The sequence below is a fragment of the Pleurodeles waltl genome, chromosome 3_2, assembly GCF_031143425.1.
Source record: "Pleurodeles waltl isolate 20211129_DDA chromosome 3_2, aPleWal1.hap1.20221129, whole genome shotgun sequence".
In the NCBI taxonomy this organism is placed as follows: domain Eukaryota; kingdom Metazoa; phylum Chordata; class Amphibia; order Caudata; family Salamandridae; genus Pleurodeles; species Pleurodeles waltl.
This window is the reverse complement of record NC_090441.1, coordinates 131,094,034-131,117,901: the sequence shown is the minus strand read 5'-3', so window position 1 is coordinate 131,117,901 and position 23,868 is coordinate 131,094,034. Positions and strand designations below refer to the sequence as shown.

The window sequence follows — 23,868 nt, the reverse complement described above, 5'->3', positions numbered from 1 at the left end:
ATCTCTATCTGCTCCCAATCCAAAGTTAGCACTTATTGTATGTAATAAAGTGATCCAGTGATAGTCAATAAGAGAGACAGGCCTTACCGTAGTAAAAACAACTTTGGAGTTTTCACTGCAGGACATGTAAAACTTAAGTATACATGGCCTACTGTTTAAATACCATGCACCCTGCCCTAGGAGCTGCCAGGGCCAATATCAAGGGTGACATATGTATTAAAAATTACATTTAAGGCATGGTAAAAGGTTTATTTTGCGAGATCAAAACTGCCATTTTAATCTGCACTCCAAGATGTAGTAGCAGCAGGCCTGAGGCATGTTTTAAAGAGCTACTTTATTAAGTGGCACAATGAGTACTGCAGGCCCACTAGTAGCATTTAATGTACAGGCCTTGTGTACATGTAGTGCCCTGTACTAGGGACGTATAAGTAAATTTTATGTGACAATTGGGTGTAGGCTAATTTCACCATGTTTTAGGGAGAGAACACAAGCAGCTAAGCACTGGTTAGTGGTGGTAAGGTACAGAGTCCTAAAGCCAACAAAAAGCAGGAGGGGTGAAAGCAAACATGTTTGGAGGACTATCAGTCAAGGGTGTCAGGTCTAAAATAAATGATGCACTTACAATTCAGGAAAAGATATGGAACAACTTTTTTTTTTAAACTTAACTTGTGACAGCTGAAAGTAGTTAGTTGCTGGAACAGCTCTGCTTCTTCCACCTCAGAGACTTCAGCTGAACGGGTGGTGATTATGCATATAACATATAAAACCAGGGAACATTTCAGGCTACCTGGAGCCCACAATTAAGATATCTGGTCCTATCTGCAAGGCTCAATACTGACCTAGGATTGACACAGTAAGCATGTAAAGCAGATCTTTTTACTGGTCTCCATCTGGCTGATTCACTGTAACTTCACTTTGCTAGTTATAAGTTGTTTGCTGAATGAAATTTTGTCAGGTGCTTCATTACAGATTATGTTGAAGAAAGACCAACATAATTTTCCTTTGCTCTATGTGTAGTATCTAAACTACCAAGAGGGTAAATTATCAACATAAATAAGCATTGAAAAAAAAGACAATAGGTCTGGCATTGGTCACTAGCTTTCTGGCAATTCTTGTTTTGTCTTGGTTTCTGCAAAACTTTATTGTTCAAAAAGCTGCGAGGCCCTCATCAATCTTAAAAAGTGGCTAAAGACAAAAACACTTTTTTGGTTTCAAGAAAGCAAGCTTTCACTCAGCAGAGGAGGGAGCTACTTTGTGTGTGGATGTGCTTCTTATAAAAATGGAAGCACACCATAAGTCACAGTGAAGCCAGCAAATAGCTTAAATGGGCTGATACACTGCTCCTTATTGCATGCTGAAATGGGTGCAAGAAAAATGTGAATGACAGAACAACAGACTAACGGATGACACCTGGCTGAAAATCCCTTAAAAGTATGCTGTACACATAATTATAGTAACATCAAAAGGTCTTGGCTAACACAGACCTTAAAAATAAAACAATTGGCTGCTAGCCTTTTGCCTGTGAGAAAGCAGGCAAGACAGAAAGAAACAAGCAAACAAATCAAGAAAGAAAACAAATCGAGAACGACAAGAAAAATGAAAAAATGGAGGAGAATGAAAAAATAAAAAATAAATGGAAGCAAAGAAAAAGAAAGAAGGAAAGAAGAAACAAAGAAGAACAAAGGAAAGAAAGAATGAAGAAGTGAAGGAAAAAGAAGAAACAAACAAAAAAGACAGAGGGAAAGAAGGAATGAAGGAAAAAAGACGGGAAACAAGCATTTGCAAAGCAATAGGTCGTGCTTGTGCAAGAGTTAGAGCTATTGGCACTGTAAATGCCTCACTGGACTTTCCTTGCCACATAAATTGGTCAACCCTGCCTTATAGTTTAGTCCTAGAACACAGCGCTCACGAACAAAGCACTTGGTGTTGGTGTTGGATCTAAACATTAATTCATGAAACAAAAAACATCTGTCAGTTCAAACAATATGTTTATTACTTTAAACTTCATTACAAAACTTTAATTTGATTAAAACAGAATACTGCAATGTTATGTTGCAAGCCAAACCAAACAACTCCATCCAGTGAACGTGAAACGCAAACGATCAAAACTCCACATCAGGTGATGATATAAGACAATGAGAACAAACTGCTCTTGAAGTAGTTCACTAGTTTCAGTCTCTACTGCCGAAGGAGAAACTCATTTAGCTTCTGGTATGGTTTCACAACCAAATGTCCATCCCCGAGAATACTTTTCAACTTAATCGATTTGGCGGGCAGGCAGTGGAGACTTAAATCTACTTGTACTGTCAGCATTACACAATAACAAAGTAACAGGAAAGTGAGATGCATGAATCAGAGCTCTAAAATAAACCCACTTTAACTATGCATGAAGCACCATGCACAAAAGGTGGAATTTCGTAGTCACAATGTACATTGTAAAGGGATTTGACTAGGCCTCCAGGGGGTGCAGCGCTTTACCAGACACATATGCTGTATGGAAGCAGGAAATTCTTCAACTCGTAAATGGCGTATAGTGGTAAAGTTGAGACCCAAACAATAAAGCATAGAGGCTGCACCGGCAGGCACCTTTTTTAATTGTGTTGCAAATGCCCACACAATAATGAAATTTGGGGTCTTAACAGGGTATAGGGTGGCGGCCTCTCACAGTAGCTACAAGTACAATGAGCAGTGGGAAGGGGGAAACAATGGACATCCTGCACAGAAGGGCATTGCTTACTGGTCCGACGTGTGTGCATTTAAGTAAGACAGCTTCAGCGAGACTGAGTTTACTTAACTGCCAATTCTGAGTGGGTTTAGCTGCACTGTCAGTAGAAACACAACACCCGTCCACAAGGACATGTTAAACAAGTGGGTCGGAAGGAATCCTTGGCAACAAAGTGCAGTCACTCCCTTACTGAAGCAAGAAAGAACTTTACCCTGGAAGTGAATTAACCAAGATTCTCTGCAGTGGGGCGCAGTTAACACAGGACCGACAGGATCCTCGCCCCCAAAACCTGGAACTCCATCCCCACCAACCTTCACAAAACCAAAGACCTCCTGCTCTTCAGAAAGAACCTCAAGACATGGTTGTTCGATCAGTGACCCCCCCCCCCCCTGCGCCTTGAGACCCTCACAGGTGAGTAACGCGCTCTACAAATTTTTTGATTGATTGAACAGTTACTACAGTGTGAGAATAATTTGTAAAAAATGTAAACGCCCTGGGGTCGGCTGCCTGCTGCACTTCGGTCGCAATGCATATGTAGCTGAGGGGACGGCAGAGACACAGCATGTAATAACAGTGTGCTTGCTCCATCTGTGTAGGCGCATATGCACCTTGGTCCACCATCCACCGTACTTAAAATAGAAGCACAACTGCTGTGGGAGACAGGAAGTGACCGACAGGCTGCCAGCAGTGACGTTGAGTTAATTAAATTTTATGAGCTTCACAACGCAACTGGTGCTCATGTAAATCGCTTTAATACCTCCGATGGAGTTCGCACTTGAAACTGCCATGGTCCGTGCAATGTGAAGGGGAGAGAGAAAAGAGAAAAGTAGTTCACCCACACTAAAGTATATGGGTGATTGTGCAATAATCCATGTAACTGGGTGAGTCTGCAAGGCAGTAACAAACCTGCCTCTCAGTGGAACAAACATAAGGCATTTACCAACAACATCAAGGGATTTTTGAAAGGCAGGCCCATGAATGATTGAATGAAAGTGATAGGGGTGAGATGGGCATGGTTAAAGCCCACAAAATAGATTACAACATTTGAGAAAAGCAGGGCTTGCGTGCTGCTATGCTCCACCTAAAAGGGAAAGGACAAGCATTGACAAAGCCAATTGGTTTCAGCTATGAGAGCTATTAGTTTTAACTTCTTAGCTGCTGGGCCTTAACCCCAACCCCCCCCCCCCCCCAGTGCTGAGCCCTTTTTTAGGCTATTTGGGGCAGTTCGTGCCTAGGCCTTCATAACTTTTTGGCCACATAAGTTATCCACGCCAAATTTGCATCCTTTTTTTTTCCAACACCCTAGAGATTCTAAAGGTACCCAGAGTTTGTGAAGTACCCAGGAGGAGGCCAGGAAATTAGCCAGAAAACATTTAAAATTTCGTTTTCTTTCACAAAAATGGGAAAAAAGGGCTGCTGAGTATGTGTTTTTTCCCTGAAAATGGCATCAACAAAGGGTTTGTGGTGCTTAAATCGCCATATTCCCTGCTTTCAGGAACAGGCAGACTTGAATCAGAAAACCACATGTTTCAACACAAATTTGGCATTTTAGTGGGACATACCCCATTTTTACTATTTTTGTGCTTTCAGCCTCCTTCCAGTTAGTGACAGAAATGGGTGTTACACCAATCCTGGATCCCGGACAGCTAAACATTTCTGGAAAGTAGACAAAATTCTGAATTCAGCAAGGGGTCATTTGTGTAGATCCTTCAAGGTTTTCCTACAGAAAGTAACAGCTGAAATAAAAAGATTTTAAAACTGAGGTGAAAAAAGAACACGTCTTCTTCTATAACTTTTTTCAGCTATGGCCGGTTTTTGAAAGCAATATACCGTTATGTCTGCTGGACTTCTCCGGTTGCAGACATATATATAGGGCTTGTAGGTTCATCAAGAACCCTAGGTACCCAGAGCCAATAAATGAGCTGCACCTTGAGATAGTTTTTCTTTGCATACCGGGAATACAGCAATTCATTTGGGGAAATATAAAGACTGAAAAATAGGTATCAAGGAAACCTTTGTATTTCCAAAATGGGCACAAGATAAGGTGTTGAGGAGCAGTGGTTATTTGCATTTCTCAAATAGATGTGTTTTTTATACATTGTCTTACATTTGAAAGGACAATATGTAGAGAAAGGCAAGGGGCAATAACACTTGTTGTGCTATTCTGTGTTCCCCCAAGTCTCCCGATAAAAATGGTACCTCACTTGTATGGGTAGTCCTACTGCTTGCAACAGGAAACGCAACATGGACACATCACATTTTTACATTGAAATCTGACGTGTCTAGGTCTTGGTTAACGGCAGACCTATTCAGGGGCCCAATTAATTAAAAAAGTCACAAAATTGCACCCATGGTATATGTCTCTGCATTATCGCAGATTAACATATTTCTTGAACTGGCAAGAATTTACAGAAGTAGACCCGGAAATCGTACTCCTGGAAAGTATTTGTGAACTGTGTTTTAGCACAAGCAAATATGCATGCAAAGATTTACTCATGCGAAAAATTGTTGAGCGGTTACAAGTTCACTTTCCTTCCAACCACTTTTTTCCTATCCATGGAAAAAGCTTTAGTTCTGCCTTTGTTAAGAGTATTTTTCCAAAGATGTCAGTTAGCTAGTTTGCACAGACTCAAAAGGAACTATTGGTTAACGCTACCTCCAGCCCTGGTATGTAGATCTGTGGAGAGCTTGCAAAATAAGTAAACTACTACTATTAAACCCCCTCTGTAGTATGAGCCCTGGCATAATCGGAGAGGCTATTATCAGACCTCTTATATAATGAGACTGCTGCCATGATTTGTCGCCGCATAACATAGCACCAAAGGGATAAGTAGATTTCTTTACAGGACAAGATGTTTTGTGAAGCAAACTATCCCATGGACAAATAGAAATTGTATTATTTCCCACACCCCTAAACATTCTGAGGATGTCAAATCAATGGATTTTGGCATTATCGAATTGCAGACCAGACAGATAAAGCACATTCTTGACGGCAACCTTTAAATGATGACAATGCACTTCAATGATAGAAATACTAAAGTGCACATCGTGGAAATCTATCGATATCACACAGGAACCTGTCTGCATTGCACCCACGGCCTGAGCAAGTATAACCATGTGGAAAGTCTGCACAATGAGAAATTTATTGAGATCTTACAGGCTTAACAACGGTCGGATGGTCATAGTCTTTGAGGGTAAAGAAACTGACAGCAAATGGCCAAGAATTCTGCATTCTTTCATAAGTGTTCCAAGAAGTTGTCTTTGAATTACACTCTGTAGATGACCTATGCAATGTAAGGAGGACATAAGGAAAGGACTACAGGGAGGTTTATGGCAAATCCATGCTCCATGATGATGCTGATACTTTTCTTTTGCTGAAGGTGGAACGTGACCTGCCAGGATGCATAATCAAAGACACATGCACCCCTGAGTAGTCAGCCATATTAGGGCAGCCTGGATGACTACTGAAACTCTTGCTCATTACAAACAGGCACGCCTCTACAAGGTAACTGTAGAAGCTAAAGAGTGAGCCTTAGTGTCAGAAAAGCAAATTCTATATTTTTGGAGGTATGCATGGAAGTGTCAAGGCTATATTTAACAACTCAGACAATTGGTCTTTGTATAATCTCAGAGACTAATTTAGCCAACTTTTCTACAGGGAGTATAGCATCTGAGAAGGTGTCATTCACTACGCTTAAGAGCAAACTGTTTCAAGGCAAAAAAAAGCATTATGTCAATGGAGTCAAGAAGATTGGGCTTCCAGTTTAGAGGTGCTGTAGGGAAAGCACTTGGTTTCAGTTTCATTAGTGACGCCTGAATCACCTGGAGAAGGTGGGCTGTTAAGAATTTCAGGTCAGAAGGAGTGGACCTTTGGTGATGTACAATGTGGGCCTGAAACAGATTTTTCCATTCCAGTCATCACCTACCTAAGCAAAGCATGGTTGAAGAGTTTAGTAGACTTTATTGAGAACCTAAGAAAGCTCCAAACTAGAATAAAGCAAGAAAAAACAGAAATGAGCACCAATACATCAGACCTCACAGTGTGTATATATACTAGTATACTCAATTGCAGGGCAAAAAGAGGTTATGAATAAGGTCACACAATGCCGCCTGATGGCACATGAGAGTTACTGCAAAACAAATCTCCAGATCCAATCTAACACAGGGGGATAGTCATAGGGTAAGGAGTAAAATGATAAATGAACTGTTAAACATGACCACTGTACAGTGCTTTCGTTTTTCAAAAGCCTATTAAACAAAGGAAGGAATCTCTCATTCTTGATGGAGACTGAAATGACTTTAGTATTTAGTATTAAAAAAATATTTAAAAAACATGATGACACCTCAAAACTGGTCCCAGGATGCTGGTTTCTGGTCCAGGGAGGATCTGGCCTGGCAGTTCGGCTGGACTGTTCCAATGGGTAGCAGGTTCAAGACCAACTTGCATTTGGCTGGGTCCAAGCTGGGGTGGCATAGTGAGCAAAAGAATAATGGATTTAACCCAGATCTGTGTCTTGGGAGGAGTGTTTGAAAAGTTACAACACTCCGTCCATCATTTTATTTTGTGGTGTTGCTATATTTATTGACTCTCCAGCTATTAAGGAAACATTTGCCCAAATTTTTTTGCTTCTAGTAGTTTTCATGTGTTTCCAAACCATTTGTAAGTTAGTATTGTCAACATATTGTGTTTTTTAAATTTGTTTGAAACTTTCAGCACACTGTCCATCATCCTTTTATGTTGCTAAAGTCAATAATTATTAACAGGTTTTTGAAGCAGACTAGTTTGCTTTATAAGAAAAGAAGTTGCAGAGAAGGGGAACACTATATTTTGTATGTTAAAATATGGATTAACTATATTGAATTCGTTTTTTTGCCTCATTTCCATTTTTTCTTTCCTATGCCACAACAATGCTTGTTGGATCCTGTTTGGGGCTGGGTGGCAGCACCAGACAAACAGGGTATCAGGGCCTCATGCTTGAATCATATCCCTACGGTGTTAAGGGGTGCATTCTCCTGTAGCTTTACAAGTGGAGCTCGTCCACCCCGGACTCTCAGCACAGCCTAGGTGGGAGAAAACTCAATAGACGGCAATATGATGTCAAGCCCAGTGATTTTTTTGAAAAATGAAAAGCACTTGAATAACACTGGACAGCTATATGCAGGAACAGGAGTCAATTACAGGGTTCTTTCAACGCTATGGGGTACAATCGATTTTCGAAGCTACCACACTCGCCAGGTGTGCTAATTCCTGCTATGTTATGGTGATCCAGTGCTATGCCTGCAGCTACCACCCATCGGTGGGGACGTGTTACAATCAGGACACTCAGGCAAGAATCGGCCCATGCACCAGTACACTATCTGATTTTGTGGTTGGTTGCCCAAAGCAGGGGACCCCTATCTCAGTTCAAATTGTATCATGCTAAAGAATTTGTGGCAGCACTCGTGCCCGATTTCAGTAGCAGTTCTAGGGCAAGGCAGTCTCTCAGTCTTTCAAACACAGCCTTGTGTTACATGTCTGTGCAAAAAGCTGTTGAGCATTGCTGCGGTTATACTGCACTCTTCACCATCACATGGAAAAGTCCTCCAGCAGCAGGAGCAGGGTCGCACAGCTGGTGCCATCTCGTGAGTCAAATCAGAGTTACAGTAAGGCAGGCATGGGATCAGCTATCACCTATTCCTTGCTAGTTGGGGCCACTGGGCTTATGGATGAAGTCCTAGGCTGCCGCAGCAGTGAAGTCTGGATGTTGGTGGCAGAAGGCATGCCACTCAGGTCATGCCAGAGATGATGGATGCCATACCAGTAATTGTTGCTTACATAGTTCACCAAATGAGACACATGGGGAGGCAGGGGCAGCTTCTCGGCTTGGGTCAGCATGAACCACACTCCTGAACACCGGCTGCCCTCTTTTAGGTGTTCCACACAACAAGAACATGGCTAGACTTTTCCTCCTGAGCAGTTTCTCCATTCTCCTTCCTTCTATGAGCAGGGAGGCAGGCTTCTAAGCGCTAGGTAGACAGCTTCACTGGTACGTTGCACAAACTTCACACACCTGACCCTGTCTCACAGAAGCTTTTCAATTACTCTTCAGAGAACTCCCTTCAATGGTCAAGAAGAATTTGGAAATGGAACAAAGTGGGGTTTTTGGGGTTCCACTTTTATACTTATTATACAGAGAGGGGAAATGTATCCACTGTCAATGGTCCTGGAAGCGATGTGGGGTGTTTTCTTTTCAAATCTCATTTTCTGGCAGTAGTGCAGAGACTATCCACAAGATAATGGCTCTCACAGCAGGAGCATCCAAAACGTGGACACAATGACATAGACATAATGAAGTGGGAAGTCCTTGCACTTAGCTATCATTAGCCTTCTGGAGTAGCAATCAGTGACTTGAAAGGCAAAAAGGTCAGGCCTTGCCTCGAAAACTCCCCAACTTTAAACAGAAAATGCTAATGACTTGCTCCAACTCCTCTACCATCCACCACATGGCAGTGCTTAGGAAAGAATCACCTGCTAAAAGGTCCTCACGGAATTTCTAATCAGAGCCCAGACTCTGTTTCACTCACTGTTTGGGTCTCCACTCAGTAATACAGGTAATACTTTCCTTCAATATGGGGAACCTGTATCAACCCTTTCTCTTGTACCATGCTAAAACAGGGAACATCTAAAATGTACTCTAACATTCATAGCAGCCATACTAACAACACGTGTAGTCTTTCTACAATATATATGCTACACACCCACCTTGCAGACATGCACTCAACACGCAAACATGGAATTCCCTGTACTATTATCAGTCAATATAATTTCCCAAAGCAGTGATCTATTTCTGTTGCAAGCCATAAAAAATCCAGTCTAGCAAGCTGATAGACCTCTGCTTCCTAAAACACCACACACTCCTTCCCCAGACAAGGGAGGTTTGGCCTTTCATAGTTTATTCTGAAGTTTTCATGAACCATTTACAAATATCTATTAATTACAGATGTGAAAAGTACTGGACATTGAGTAATAATTGTCCATTGCATACGACTTTAATCCATCTACTTTGCACGATCTATGAATTTACTCTAATTATCATCTCAGAAACAGATACTGTGTGCAGTTTAAATTATAAAGAATTACTTTACTCAGTTAGAAGACATTTTTATTAATTTTACACAAAACATCTAAAAACATATTTTTGCAAAGCCCACATAGGAAGTGCAATGCTCTAACATTACTACTGCTTTCCATCAGGTGTACTCTAAAATAGTCCTTGGCGGCCTGCAAATAACATCCTGCTGACTGTTACACTAATTGGCTTCAGGTAACTAAAATCACGATTACATGGCTAAAGGTTTCAGGAGATAACACTGTGGCCTTAATTCCAATAAAACCATAGCCTCTCTATAATCCTACGAAATTCTTGGGTGTTTTGCTGTAAAAAAAAAAACGTCAAGCATGCAAACGTTTAAATCGAGCAACGTGCATTTTCAAAAAAAGAAATGCAAATGATTACACAGACATAAGTATGGGTTGATTTACCTATTTTTGCTAGTTCTTCAATTTTATGGATGTACTTGCTTAATTCTTTTTGAAGCCGTCGAACCTCCTGCATACTTTTATCTTCCTGCGATTTGGGGCTTGCCTTTGGGCCTGGCCCTGGGTCATGGGTTGGTGGTGAATCTAAAATCAGTTGTTGTATATTGCCTCGATCTGGGGTGTAAACATACACTCTGGCACCGGAGCTGGTGATCTCTGACTTTGCTGCTTGTTTGGAATGCTCCCCACGTTTAAAACGAACATATGTCTTTGATTTATTCCCAGGTTTGGCATTTTCATAGGTTTCTCTTTTGCTCTGCTCCAGTGTTTTACTGTGGGATTTATTCTGATCTTCTTTAGCCAAATGTTGTTGCACTTTTTCCTCCAAATTCCTACGTTTGATGTCCCTTTTTGCCAGCTTAATTGCAAGATTGAGTCTCTCCTCAGATACGACTGAGAAAGGGGTTGAACTGTTGGAACTCCTTCCATCACCATCGGTCTGGTCCCTTGTGCGATCCGGAGACCGCCTCAGCTTTTCTATAACAATTGGATTGGGGATGGAATACTGGACGGCCAAATTTGAGGGAAGAGTAGGTACGTTCCTATTGAACTGGAGCTAAACAAAATAAAACAGACGACATTAGCTACTTTCCTCAATGTGCATAACATTTAACTTTTTAAAAAGCGTTGGTAATATAGGAAAGTTCAACTACAAAACAATAAAGTGAGGTACTATTGAGAAAACAAATTCTTCACATTGATTTGCAACTATATGCTACACCTAGAACAGGAACACCAACTAGCTTAACTGGAGCATCTGTGTGGTTCATTGTAATTCTTTCTTTAGATAAATAGTTTCAAATAATTCTATATGGTTGGAAGATCATGAACAAAGAGTTCCAACTGTCTAGATTGTTAGAAAAAGTGTTAGAACATTTTTCACATAATAAAAATAAAAACAGAAAATAAATAAATAAAAAAATAGAAAGCTAACCGACAGAAACCAGGGCTAAATAAAATGGTTTTAAATAGTCAGGATTAAGAGTAAGTGAAGTAAAAAAAAAAAAAAAAAGCATTACAATTTAATGTGCACGGCAGTGGCCAAATTTAATGGTGACCCAACAGTTTAGTCTTCATATCTGGCATTCAAGGGACTAAAAAGGAGAGAAAAATAAGAGACACAATAATGCTCCCAATCAGTAGGGAAGTGGTCACCATGATCTCATTGATTTTCCCTGCTGCCTAGAGACTGGCTAAGGAGATGACATGAGCCTAAGTATTTCTATTTATCTTTGTACAGCCTAGATACGTTTAGCTTACACCTCAATGTTTCTTTACTGCTCATACTGCAAAGGCATCTTCTCTCCTGCGGCTTGATATTTTTTCCAGACGTCTGTATTTTCACATTCTTTTGTGAGCCTGTTTCTGCTTCCTTCGCTCTCCTCCTATCAGCCAGGGTTTTTTTTCACTTCTCTATCCATTCAGTGTTTCAAGAACACCAAGAGGAGAAATTGCATGCTCTTCAGTTGCCCAATACAGGCGTTGCATAAGCTTGCATACTCTCTTCTTCCCACTTCAATCATCATAACAAAGGTAAGCATTCATGGGATGTCAATTGACCCATCACAACCTACAGTATTAGTTAACAGTTTGCTAATACCAAACCAAAAGATTTACTCGGACTCAGTGGCCTCCATCTATTCAGTACCATCTAACGTCTCAGCAAATGCCCGTGTGGCAGCCACCCAAGTTGCAAGATCATCTGCTACTTAGTCATCTATTCTGGACATTCTGCTGCATACCTCTTCAGCTATGGGTCACTCTAGTGTGTCCTTTACCCACAGAATAATACTTGGACACGGTTTCTCAAACCAGCCGACTGCTACGCAGCTTTAAGCCAACAATAAAGCGAGTTGCAAGAACTTATATTGCATTTTCTTCTGTTGTGGTCTACCAATAATGCTTAATAAACATTGTGGAGGAGAAAGGGTACAGGACTCATAGCTGACCTGTCTAATTTTGTAGTGACCTCATTCCAGAAGTCATTGCAAATAGCAGAAATGATGCTCAGTCCATTCTACATCTCAGACAGTCGGCAGATCTGGACAGGTAAACCGTATTCAACGTATGTAGTGTTAAATGTAGGAAGTTAAAGTGAATTAATTTAAATTGGGGACTACCAAAAACCCTTTTGACCATTTATCAGTGAACGGGGAATCCAGATCACCATCCCTGGACCGCCTAGCCTTAAATACAGGACTGGACTTATCAGATTTCACAACTTTGGTCATCAATGTGCCAAGCCGCAGGATGCCAACTAGTGTATTCAATGTTGATGGGGCACTGGGAAATCGGTTTAAAGCTCTCTAGTTGTACTGACAAGTTTGGCATATTGTAAATATTAAACAGGCCCAATCCCGAAAGAGACCACCGCGTCCTGAAAAGTGATCAAGGCTTCCCCAGAATATACGTCGCAAAATAGACAGCAACCCCCCTCCCTCCATTTAGCGATCATCATGTCTCTGCTTATGAGTTGAAAGGGCTCCAAATCCCAAAATGAAAGCTCCCTGGCAAAAGGTGTACATTTCATAATCCTTGTAGCAATCTTTTCCCAAATATGCACTGATTGATGCACTACACATGGGTGTGCAGAATTCAACACGCTGCCTCTAAGCTGGAGTTAACTAGTAACGCAGTAAAGGTCATCTGACAACACAGCATTTAGGATATTCTGTCACAAACACTCAAGTGCAGCACTATACAGATTTTCCAGGATACTGCAGCATGGACTACTAATTTTTGCAGCAGAAAAAAGGGCATTTTGTGATAGATAATTTGTTTTGTACCCATGCTCCACCTTTACACCTTTTCCAACCCCAAAAGTAGCTAACACTTTCCCACTGACCATTTAATAGAGTTACAATTCTGCTCCCAGGAGATCAATAACTGATAGTCACAAGCGGCTTAATGTGATGAGGGAAAATGCTAGTATTTCAAAGAATGGGAAATTGTCGATCAAATAACATCCACACTGGTGGCTTTGCAGAGTATCCTCCAACCACAATACCCGAACCTTGGACTCACAAGCAGCTGAGAGCGTTGTTGCAAGCTTCTTTAAGGAAACACACAGCTGATCCATGCGTGTGCTACTAAAAATGAAACTTGCAATGTCGGACTGCATAATGGTGTCCGCCAGCCTCCCACTTAGTGTTATTTTCAGAAGTAGACTGAACCAGTATTCAGTTGAAAACGGAAGGAAAGATTTGCTTTAAAAACATGATAGAAGAAACCAACTCGCTGTTTAGAGCGCAACCTTTTCAATAAAAACAAATTTTCGATGGGCGGGGTTCCATTGAACTCTATTACTTGGGCTCTACACATAGAATGGCCCAGAATAATTTGCACGTATCATTTTCTGCATATCATCATGATGGTTACTTTGGTGATTACAGTGCATGGCCTGGGCAATGTTAATGCATTTGCAACATACTATCTTGTATAAGCAAGCACTGTTTTCACCGGCAGAATCAATTACACCTTGCTGCACACCAAGCAGTTTAAAGAATAAGTAGCACTGAGAAGGTAAGACTTGAACTTTTTCATTCATGATAACTGTAGGGACGGAGGGCCACAGTTAATTTCTGTAGTACAGGTAATAAAGTGTGCTATTGTGTAACTCTGATTTGTGGAAACCTCAGTGCTTGCAATCACTGCTTCTCTTCGCTGAGACCAAATGCAAAGTTTAAAATTAGTAGTTGTGAACTGCCCCCAGCCTTCCATGCTCAATTAGATCACTAGGCATTGCAGCACAACTCACTTTTCTGAGTTACCCCAGAGCAGGGGTGCGCCTGTCTTACACACTGCTTACTTAAGGGTACCGTCCTCTCCCGCCTGTGCACTTGTCTTACACACTGCTTACCGAGGGTACCGTCCTCTCCCACCTATGCACTTGTCTTACACACTGATCAGCAAGAGTGCAGCCCTCTCCCGCCATGTACACACTACTACAGTCACCTTCATTCAAAGGCCTCAGGGTGGTTCTGGTTTGAAGGATTAAGACCTCAGTCCCCACCCAATCACCCCACTACAAGCAGAGGGACTTTAGCAATAATTTAAGGATGCCATGCCCATGCAAATAGTCATAAACGGTGCACCCAATACGATTACAGTGCTAGGACATTCTTCGGTGTAAAAAATCCCTTTACAAAACAGAATAAACAAACAGTCTGACAAAGGATAACAGCATACCCTCTAGCACCAAATATTGTTTTCTATAACAGAAGGGGTTGGTGGGTAAAGGGCACGGGGGCATGGGATACAAGAAACCCACGTTCCATTAAACAGTGCAAAGCATTCCTACTCAACTTTCCTTAAATGGGATGCCCAGAGAACACCCTAATAGCTCCACTTAACTTCAAGGAGCATTGTGGAATGCATTCTTTAAACTGGTTATGCAGGTTTCTGTTAAACTGAACTATGTATTTTCTTATTTCTAGTGGCCCCTTTAAGTCTTTCTAGGACCCACTAATAAAAAAATAGGATTTCAAGACCAGAACCAATGATCCAACCCCCACTGGACCTAGAAGCCCATTTTATCACCAGCGACACAGCAATATAGCACAGCAGGTGGGACATGTGTGTGTGTGTGTGTAGTCTGCAGGTCACATTTTCGAACACGTGCAGGGGTGATTTATCCTGTTATTCCCTAATGTGAGTAGCACTGAACACCAAACATCTAGAGTTGAGCAGTGCAAAACTCCAAGTGATGGGAGCTTCATCCAGGATCAAGTACTGGGATGGGCTTTTCATGATCACAAACAGTGAAACAACTGCCTAGGTTTTATCATGTCCACATTGTATATATGCTGTCAGTTAAGAAAAAGAAAAATGGTAATCATCTAAAAATCTTTTTGAGCATGAAACGATCCTAAATTAACATTTGGTGCGTCATTTTGTCATCCAGAGTTTAGGAGGTCCCTATGTGAATTTTAAGTTATTTTGGCACCGACAGTAGGTGGAATTAATCTGACACACGACAACCCAGAAGCCACAATACATCAGCCATCTACAGAGTGTATTTTCCCAACGGTATAGTGTATGTGCCGTGTACTGGTAAGAAAAGGCAAATGGTGTGCCAACACTCCTCTTCACTTGACAGGTGAGAGATATTCTAGATTCACATTTTCAAACTTTGTTTTAGAGCATAACACTGTCCCTATGCACATCTAGGTAACAGCTACCAGGATTATGCTGACCTTTCTTATCAAAGTGAAACCTCTCCGAAAATAAGCTGATTGATAGTCTCTATGCAAGTGACATACAGAGGTTGCATCAGCTTATCCATCCGCACGGGAGGCAGGCTGCGAGTGGTGAATTGTCATTTCATTCTCTTTAAAATCCACTAAGCAACTCAGTTTACAGCAAAGGAAACCGATTGCTTCATTGTTTATCCAGCTGACGTTCCTCTTATTCAATATACTTTGTTGGAAATCAAAGGCCATTTGTTTTGGGCCAGAGATGAGGTGGCAACTACTGGTCTCATCTGTTGCTCTTCAAGTGACTAAGAGTCCGATTTACATATTGGTGGACAGGTTACTCGGTCACAATGGTGACGGATTTCCCTTCCGCTGAAACCTAAATCTCATTCGGTGGACGGGATATCCGTCACAGTTGTGAAAGAGTAACCCGTCTGCCAGTATTTAAACCACACCCTCAGTCTTTAATAGAATGAATACCAGGTAGCTTGGCAAAGATCAGGAATGAGTCTTTCTTTAAGGGTAGAAAATAGATGGTGTAAGTTCGCTTTTCAAGATCAACTACTTGGTAGAATCATCAAGAAACCCCAGTTAAACTGTGAGCCGTATTATTTTAATTACTTTCCTTTTTGCAAATAAAAAGGGGTTGCCTTCAAGAGGGCCATCTTGTCACCAGACTTGGAAAAGATAAATTAAGTTGCCTTTAAATGTGGCCTTCTCAGAAGCAATTGTGGAGTTTTTCGAGGAAAACCACAGGCACGGTAGCACTCCTTGATACAGTGAATGTTTATCACAAAGTGTTTATGAGGGGCTTCGTACTGATCAAATACATAGGGACCTTATAGTAGATCCGGTCGCAAGTGGCTCACAAGGAGGTCAAACTGCAGCAACTGGTGAAACATATGAATTGACCCACAGTCCACACACATTAGTAGAACTGAACAATCCCACCCAGGAGGTAGGGGAGTTAATGGATAGGGAAATGAGATACATAGCTGAAGACGCCAAGGCCTGCAAATACGGAGAAGGTGATTGACTGTGGCAAACTCTTTCCTGGTGAGAAAGCACACCTTATATTTAACTTTTGCCTTTTGTTTTATTTTACCTTGCTTTCGTTATGAGCGTTACTAAACCAGTCAGGTACAGCTGTAGTTATAAAAATATCTTGTCAATTATTCCAACAAAATGTTCTAACCGCAGAATGTCTCCGATGTGGTTCAAGGACTGTCAAAGTACGGTATGATTTTGCTCCACTCTGCATATGAATCCATGGCTCAAGGATTTGTTTATGAGATCGAAGGAGCGCAGCTGTTCTCAGAGTATTCCTTCAGTGTTAAAGACATGCTCCGAATGCTGAATTTCCTTGCTAAGGTTTGATTAGCGTCTGTGTCCAGGGCCGATGAGTGAAAGGAGGTAGCACAAAACTGTTGGCAGCAAACGTGTCTAACCACCTCGGAGACGCTGCATCCTTTTAAAGACGTTTGTGAATGTTGATAATTTTTCTGCTTTACTCATTGTTTTCCATTGCCTCCTATGCAGAGTGTGAGAAACTGGGTAGTTGGCTGACTGGGGTGTGTGCCTTGGTCAAGCAGCAACCACAATCCTTGTCAGGGTAAGGCACAAGTTAACCCAAAATGAACCTCTGCTCAAGCCTCTGGTAGCATGGCACAGATGAGTCAGGCTAAACTTAGAGGTAATGTGTAAAGTATCTGTGCAATACTTCAAACAGTGCTAAAGTGAAAACACCACACAAAAAGGATCCCACACCAAGTTAGAAAAAGTAGAACTTTCTTAAATGAATAAAACAAGACCAAAACAACAAAAAACAAAATCCAATCAGTAGAAACAGAGATATGCAATTTTAAATATTTTAATGAAAAGAGCACAAAAAAGAACAATGTGCCAGCTGGGGTTATCAGTTCATGCCAAACCGAGGCAAAGTCACAAATTCAGGGCGACCGCAATGATGCACCAGCCGGCTACAGAGACCCAGCTAGATCCGCTGTACAAAGTACCTTAAATCCCAGTGTGCTAAGCGTTGAGAGGATCCATGAAGATGCACTGTGCAGCTGCTATGTGAGGTCCTGAGCCTTTGTCAAGAATCCCATCGATGAGGGCTTGATATGTGATGTCCGGCATCAAGGATGCATTGCGCAGTCAGGGAGATGCATCGGTTCAGAGGAGCTGAGAGCCGCCAACGCGGAGTCCAGCATCGTCGTCAAGGCTACAGTCAACAAGGGATGCAAGAGCCTGCATTGAGGATGCACTGCGCAGCAACATTTCTGATGGGTCTGTGAAGGCAGTGCAGGTATTTGCAATGGGTCCAACCCATGCAGTAGCGGCGATGAGTCGGTTCTGCTCATTTGTGCCACACAACAGAGGAGATGCGTCCATTCCACTGGATCTACAGAGGCTGTCAAAGCACCTTTAGCACACGCATAAGGGTCCTGGACTGGGATGGCAATTAGAGTTCAGGTGCAAGGTTCAATCAATCATTTCTAGAGCACACTACTGACCCATAGGGTCTCAAGGCGCTGGGTGGGGGTCCTAAGAGATCAGGTGAAGAGCCAGATCTTAAGGTCCTTCTTGAACTGAGGCAGTGATGGTGACTGTCTGAGGTGCGGTGGTAAGGTGTTCAAACCTTTAGCTACCAGGTATAAGAATGATCTTCCTTCAGGCGAGGGCTTCTTTATGTGGGGTACGGTGGTGAGCGAGTGCTGGGACGAGCAGGAAGGTCTGGAAGGGGAATTTCAGGTAGGTGGGTCTGCCATTGTGGAGAGCTCTGTAGGCGTGTACGAGGAGTTTGAAGTTGATCCTCTTATCTACAGTGAGCCAGTGGAGATTCTTTGGGTGTTCAGTGATGTGTTCTCAGCACGAGATGTCTAGGACCAGTCTGGCGGCAGCATTCTAAATTTGTTGCAGCTTGTTCAGGTTCTACCAGGAGGTTCCAGCATAGAGGGTGTGGCCCTAGTCAAGTCTGCTTGTGATTAGGGCGTGTCACGGTTTTCCGGCAGTCGGCTTGTATCCATCTGAAGATCTTTCAGAGGAGTCAGAGGGCGTGGAAGTAGATGGAGGCGACTGAGTTGACCTGCCTGGTCATGGTGAGCGTTGAGTCGAGGATGATAGTGAGGTTTCTTGCGTGGTCTGTAGGGGTTGGGGGGGGGGCCTGAGAGTACAGAGGGCCACCAAGAGCCGTCCCAAGCTGACGGGAGGGTCCAAGGTTGTTGGAACCCTGTTGTGGACCTGAGACTTCATAGCAGGAGGACAACCAACTAGCCCTTGGAGTTACTATGGACTCTGGTTTTAAGAGATGCCGGTCAGCACAGCGGGGCAGCAGTCCTTCAGAGCAGCAGTCCAGTAGAGTGGCAGTCCTTTCCGCAGCACAGTAGTCCTCTTTCCTGGGAGAGTATCCACATGTCCAGAAGTGTACTGAAGAGTTGGTGTCTGAGGTCCAGTACTTAGGCACAACAGTGTATTTGAAACGGCAAGAAGGTTCGAGAGGCATGCCTTTGAAGTGCACAGGTGCCCTACCTTCTTGGCCCTGGTTCTAGACTAACTACAGGTGGTATGAGCCCTTTGTGTGGAGGCAGGACTGGTTCCAGACTAACTACAGGTGGTATGAGCCCTTTGTGTGGAAGCAGGACTCAGCATATTGAAGTGTAAGTGAGGTTGGGCCCAGCTCCTTCCTCCCATCCAGTAACACCTAAATTTCCCATTCTGTGGCTGTCTAGGGGAAATACACAAAGCCCAACTGTCAACTTAGCCAGTCGTGTGACCCAAAGATAGGCTGCAGGCATCAAATGGCAATTTCTTTTTTCTTTTTTTTTAAAGTGGCATTCTTTTCAAAATTGTGATTGAAAATCCAACTCCACCATAAGTTACGATTCTTCATTACAATGAGACAGAAAATATGAACTTGTTACCTGTTCCCAATTGAAAATTACTCTTACAAAACTAATAAGGGAACTCCAATATTATCTTGTAGGAGAGGTAGGTCTTGCAGTAGTGAAAAACCAACTTAAGAGTTCTTCACTACCAGGACATGTAAGACATGTCCTACGTTTTAAATATGTTGCACCCTTCCCTCTGGGCTGTCCTGGGCTTCACCTAGGGGTGACATAAATGTATTAAAAGGAGGTTTAGGCCCGGAAATGGTTTATTTTGCCAGGTCGAAATGGCAGTTTAAAACTGTACACATAGGCTGCAGTGGCATGTCTCAACAAGTTTACAGTGGGCGGCCCAATCAATGCTGCACGCCCACTAGTAGCATTTAATTTACAGACACTGGGCACAGGTAGTGCCACTTTATTAAATTTAATATGACAATTGTGTGTAAGCCAATTCTACCATGTTTTAAGGAGAAAGAACAATGAATTTTGCACTGGTTTGCAGTGGTAAAGTGTGCAAAGTCCTAAAAGCCAACAAAAATGGGATAAAAAACAAAGATAAAAGCAAAAAGGTTTGGGGTTGGCCCTACAGAAGGGCCAAGTCTAACACTGAGTAGTCTGCAAGCTACAGAAGACTCTCTGATTGCGTTCAAAGATCCTTGCAGCAGCAGCAGCAATCAATAAAGATGCTGAAGACTCCTCATAACTGACTTAGGCTTTCTCCTGGTGTCAAAATTATTGCTTTCTTTTTTTCTTTTCTTCCTCTCTTATATATATATATATATATATATATATATATATATATATATATATATATATATATATATTAATTAATCACCAATGTCCACTTGTAATTGCCGAACTCTTAACGGGTGCCTCCATTACGTGCTAGTGGCTGCACGTTATCAATTTACAAACAAAAGAAAACATGGGGCACTCACGGGTGCTTTGAATCCAATTTATTGCGCCACAGACGCGTTTCAGCAACACTTGCCTTTCTCAATGTGAATGCGCAAAAAAGAATCAAACAGCTGAGCAGTCTTTAAATAGATCGTCGATATTTCAAATGGAAAGACAGATGACGGACTATCAGTGCACCTTAGCTCTGCCATCCAGGTCCCGCCATCATTCTATGTTTAGGCTCCATATTATTCAACCAGTGACACCCTTGTTTTTTAATTTCCTTTAGTAGAAGTCATTTCTTCAGTGAGTGTGGGTTGCCACTTTCTGTCAAGTTCTTAAAGGGCCCAGTAAATAGTGCTCTCCACTTTGCTCAGTTTAGTTCGAATTTCCTTTACTTAAAAAAAATGAAATACAGCAAGATGGAATATCCCTCGTTTACTGTACATTGCCCTATAATAGTCTGTGCATACCTCAAAGCGCCGATTTCGTAATCAGAGCCTTCACATTCCAGTAATGTGTGACCTCGTGTCAGCAGGTATGCTGTTCCTTCAGGCAAACAGTGGTTCTGGCATTTGTAAACTCTATTAATCACCGATGTCCACTTGTAATTGCCGAACTCTGTGGACATTGACTATTATAGGGCAATGTACGGTAAACGAGGGATATTCCATCTTGCTGTATTTCATTTTTTAAAATTAAAGGAAATTCGAACTAAACTGAGCAAAGTGGAGAGCACTATTTACTGGGCCCTTTAAGAACTTGACAGAAAGTGACAACCCACACTCACTGAAGAAATGACTTCTACTAAAGGAAATTAAAAAACAAGGGTGTCACTGGTTGAATAATATGGAGCCTAAACATAGAATGATGGCGGGACCTGGATGGCAGAGCTAAGGTGCACTGATAGTCCATCATCTGTCTTTCCATTTTAAATATCGACAGATCTATTTAAAGACTGCTCAGCTGTTTGATTCTTTTTTGCGCATTCACAGTGAGAAAGGCAAGTGTTGCTGAAACGCGTCTGTGGCGCAATAAATTGGATTCAAAGCACCTGTGAGTGCCCCATGTTTTCTTTTGTTTGTAAAAAAAAAAAATATATATATATATATATAGTCCCTCAAGCTTGACACTGGGGAACTATTAGGGGCCAGAGACGATATAGTCTGAGTTTCAGGCATACTGTTCATCTGTATACACAAGCTGGATATTGGTGACAGATTCGGACATACAACAATACTTAGATGACATTGTGGTTGCCTGTATCGAAGAGGATAATAGAGAGCTCCTACCTGAGCCCATAGTCAAGCAAGAGATAGTTTTGTCATTGACAGACAGGCGAGTGGGAAATACCTGGGTACCGACGGCCTCACAGCTGAGTTTTACAAATTGTTTAAATTGATATTAGTGCCATATAGTTTGCTACACTATCGAGAGGCAGTGAAGACCAGAGAGCTGCCCCTCACAACTAGAGAGGCGGTCATTACAGAGATTCTTAAACCTGGCAAGAATGGGCAATGTTGTCAGTCCTACAGTCCTACAGTCCTACGTGTATCATTGGAAATAGATTGTCTCCCTTGATTTTTAGTTTAGTACTGCCAGAGCAATCTGGATTTACCCTGTGCAGGGCCACGCTTAATAACTTAGAAACATTTTTTGCAGTCATGCTACAGGTTCGACCGGACGTAAACGCTATCTTCGTGCTGCTTTGTGCCAAGAAGGCATTCGATTGACTTGAGTGGCATCTTCTGTTTGTCGTGCTGCATGAACTGCTATATATCAACTCCACTGGTAGGATCTGTGTTAATGACTGTCTCACAGAGCCGTTCCCTTTCGACACGGGCCCCAGATAGACGTGCCCCCCTTGCACCTCTTATTTGTACTTGCTATGGAGCATCTGGCCACTTGGTGGCATACTACACACCCCCATCGGAGACTTACTTTCAAGAAACATATATTAATGTTGTTGTATGCTGATGACATACTACTCTTCATTCATGTTCCAGATACAAATCTCCCACCACTCAGAGCTGAAACAGTATGGTATAGAGACATGCCTGGCATACTGTTTAACTTGCCAAAATCCTAAATGTTTCCTTTAAGTGCTGCGACCTTCAGGACAGTTAGGGAGTTCCCCCTGCGAAGGTGCAACAGCTCATTTCGATAAATAGGGATCCCACTCAAAAGAAACAGACACCAATAATACCGGAAAAATACAGTCCTGTGTTTGCTATGCTAACTGAACACACTGAGATGTGGCTATCACTCCCACTATCTATTGCAGGGTGAAATCCTCTTTTTAAAATGCTAGTGCGCTACATATTTCTACGTGTATTCCGGAAAATCCTAATACCACTGAATCAGGCAGTTTTTTCCCCAAAATGGAAACAGCCTTGAGCAGGTTGGTGAGGGTGGGTCCTCACCTGAGACTATGTTGGGAGATACACCCACTACCTTACGATCTACGAGCACTCGTAATGGATGTGGAAATATACTACCAATCATGTTACATCGCAATCTGGTTTAGCCAGACACATGATACTCCATATGTCTTTATAAAAAAATATCAGGTGCTGCGAGGCATACTTTGTACCTGCATGGTTAACAGATTCCCAAGGCCAGTTCAAACTATACAGAATGTCTGTAGCTCCATCAAGCCTTTATGACATATGGGAGCAGAGACTGCCCATGGGTACTTATATTCACTGCACATGCCTCTCCTTGACAACCCTTGCCTTCCCCAAATGCTGGACAAAGGAATGAAGTGTAGGTAGAGAGAGCTGCTCCCAAATTCATCTCATAACTAATAATTATAGGCATGAACTGCTCCATTTCAGGTTTAGTAATAGATTATACTTACAAAGAATAGATGTGGCAAAACCAGTGCAGTGCCCTTGATGAATAAGTACCCCTGCCATTGCCTAGTCTCTGCCAAAAACTGGATGACACTGCATGCAAAAAAGGAGCAGGTGGGTTCTTTGTAAACTCTGAACTTGCTGCCATTTTGCCTCAGGGTTGTCGCACACCAACTTCCAGGAATTGACTTAATCATTGTTAAGATTCTATTCTTGCCCACAGAGCAGTATGGAATAAGGACGTGATCTATTCACATAAGACTCTGCTAAACATTACTCTGTTAATGTACATTTCAACCTGTTGGCTTAGATCAGAGTAGCTTTCTACTATGAAAGAGCCTTGGTCAGAAAGAAAATGTTTTGCACATTGGCAGTTGTTGAACATGCTTCTAAACAACCCTCAAAAGGAGGAATTGCGCTGGTGGGCCAGGAAAGATAAAGACTTCCCTTTACAAGAAGCGTGTGCAATGCGCCCATATGGAAGTTTTAACAGAGTATGAACCATGGAAAAGAAACATATGTATCAAGCAAACATCAAAATGCATGCTACACTTTGTCCACAAGCAAACGACCAACCACACAAAACGCTCAAATAGCAAATGTAGAGACTTGTCCCCGTCTCCATGCTTTCCCACTGTATCTCACTTTCTTGTACAGTGCTACATGTTTTGTAGACAGTTATAAGCCAAAAAATACATACAATTTCAAAACAGTAATTTCTGGAAAG

The 23,868-nt window shown here is 42.1% G+C and overlaps 1 protein-coding gene across 2 annotated transcripts in view; it reads right to left on the bottom strand.

The window, feature by feature from the left end:
- KIAA0753 (KIAA0753 ortholog) overlaps nt 1-23,868 on the bottom strand; it is a 214,566-nt gene that overhangs the window by 175,471 nt on the left and 15,227 nt on the right. For both annotated transcript variants that reach the window (XM_069226993.1, XM_069226992.1), the window contains exon 3: nt 10,248-10,860. In XM_069226993.1, coding sequence (XP_069083094.1) covers nt 10,248-10,860 — 613 coding nt within the window. The remainder of the gene's footprint in view (nt 1-10,247; nt 10,861-23,868) is intronic.